Source organism: Mizuhopecten yessoensis, unplaced genomic scaffold (assembly GCF_002113885.1).
Source record: "Mizuhopecten yessoensis strain PY_sf001 unplaced genomic scaffold, ASM211388v2 scaffold923, whole genome shotgun sequence".
Lineage (NCBI taxonomy): Eukaryota > Metazoa > Mollusca > Bivalvia > Pectinida > Pectinidae > Mizuhopecten > Mizuhopecten yessoensis.
Genome location: NW_018403789.1, coordinates 893,057 through 894,712, shown reverse-complemented (window position 1 = coordinate 894,712; position 1,656 = coordinate 893,057). Strand labels below are relative to the sequence as shown.

Sequence of the window (1,656 nt, the reverse complement as noted above, 5' to 3'; positions counted from 1 at the left end):
GACACTGATATCTCTCTTCTCACTTATTTGTTCTACATGTCACGTTTGAGTTAAAGCCACGTAAAGCTGCCTTGTAACTGTGTGTAAGGATTAGTTCTCTCCGAGAACAGTTTCTGTAGAAGCTAGAATGTATGCAGAACTTACCCGTAGGCAGCTGGCAATGCTAACAATGAAGTGATGAATGCACGGTCATGCACGACCAACAGATGGTAGAGTAGGAATGCAGCTCTACACTTATGTGTGTATACGCAATGCTACCTCTATGGGTACATTAACATTAATCGTTAGTTAGGTGAAGACTGCAATTTACTATTTAATTATATATCATTCTATTTGTTCATAACAAGTGAAAACTACACATTAAATCAAATAGAAGAAAAACTCTACACACACTTACGTTTTTAATAATTTGTTTTTGCACATACAATCACTCAAAAAAGTGTTTAAACTATTTTCATTTTGTGTATTGCAGAAGCTGTCAAATAAACACAGAATTAGCAGACCCCTCCATTGCAATACCAGGTGATAACAAATTACATTAAGCACGAACACAGCTGAGTCTGTGTTTTTATTAACAAACTCAGTTGTATGGCACATCATAACGTAAAGATATTAAATAAACAGAAGCACTCCCATTCCGAATGCCTCTCTAAACACTGAAGTAAAAATTACCTTAGTGCAAATGTATTGATGCATTAAATAAGATACCGGAAACCATGACAACACAACGTCAGTTTTAACTACCTTTGATAATAAATTAGATTTTTAAAAACAGCTGAAATCTTAAATCAAGCATTAGTGACGATTTTAGATTTAACATCTTTCGTGTAATAATCTTGAAATTTTGACTCATCGCCAAAGATAAAATGCTTGTGCATTTGCGGGGCGTATTTGTTGGCTGGTGGGTTTTTGCCGAGTACGTCTGCCACGATTCTGAGCGTATGCGGTGCTCCCCCACAGCACAGCCCTATGTAGGTAGCCCCTGCTGCCTTTGCCTCCTGTGCGAAAGTCCGGATCTCGTCTCGGGAACTTAGACACTTCAACAGTTCCAACGGAAAGGCTTTCTTTTCTGGAATTTAAAAAAATAAATACAATCACTATTACGATATAACGGCTCTAGTCCTTGTGTTAATGACAGCTGTATGTGTCCCTATAACCGGAACGGTAATCACAGGAAATTAATCACAGTTGCATCTATTTATTTCCGTTTTCCAAACCGGAAATGTCCATATGTATTTTTAAAATCATTTAGACGAAGATGAAATATGACTGATTGCAGCTAAATGGTGAAAATATCGAGGAATCCAGTCGGTTTTTATTTTGTTTTTTTTTAACACAATATCCTGCCTTTGTCCGTATTATTTTGAGCTTCAAACATATTACTCTTTCATCTGTTAACTAATTCAATATAGTTTTGCGTGACAATTGCTACAAAACTACTTTGTATTAATTTTCTCGTTCATTTGCCCATCATTAGTGAAATATCAAAATCTATCAAACCCTTCCTCAGTTTTCCACCAAGTTCGAATACCACATATTACAGCACGGGTTTTCGCCGCCTTAAATTACTCAGGAAACAGGAGTATTAAATTAAAACTAAACAGGTGTGGCAAACATTAAAGGCAATGCGCCGCCGGAAACGATCTTCACGGTGTT

At 36.7% G+C, this 1,656-nt stretch overlaps 1 protein-coding gene across 1 annotated transcript in view; it reads right to left on the bottom strand.

Moving 5' to 3' along the window:
- Nucleotides 1–788: 788 nt before the first annotated feature.
- Nucleotides 789–1,656, bottom strand: part of LOC110455538 (betaine--homocysteine S-methyltransferase 1-like) — a 22,378-nt gene continuing 21,510 nt past the window's right edge. The window contains exon 6 of the mRNA XM_021505727.1: nt 789–1,069. Within this exon, the coding sequence (XP_021361402.1) occupies nt 789–1,069 (281 nt within the window). The remainder of the gene's footprint in view (nt 1,070–1,656) is intronic.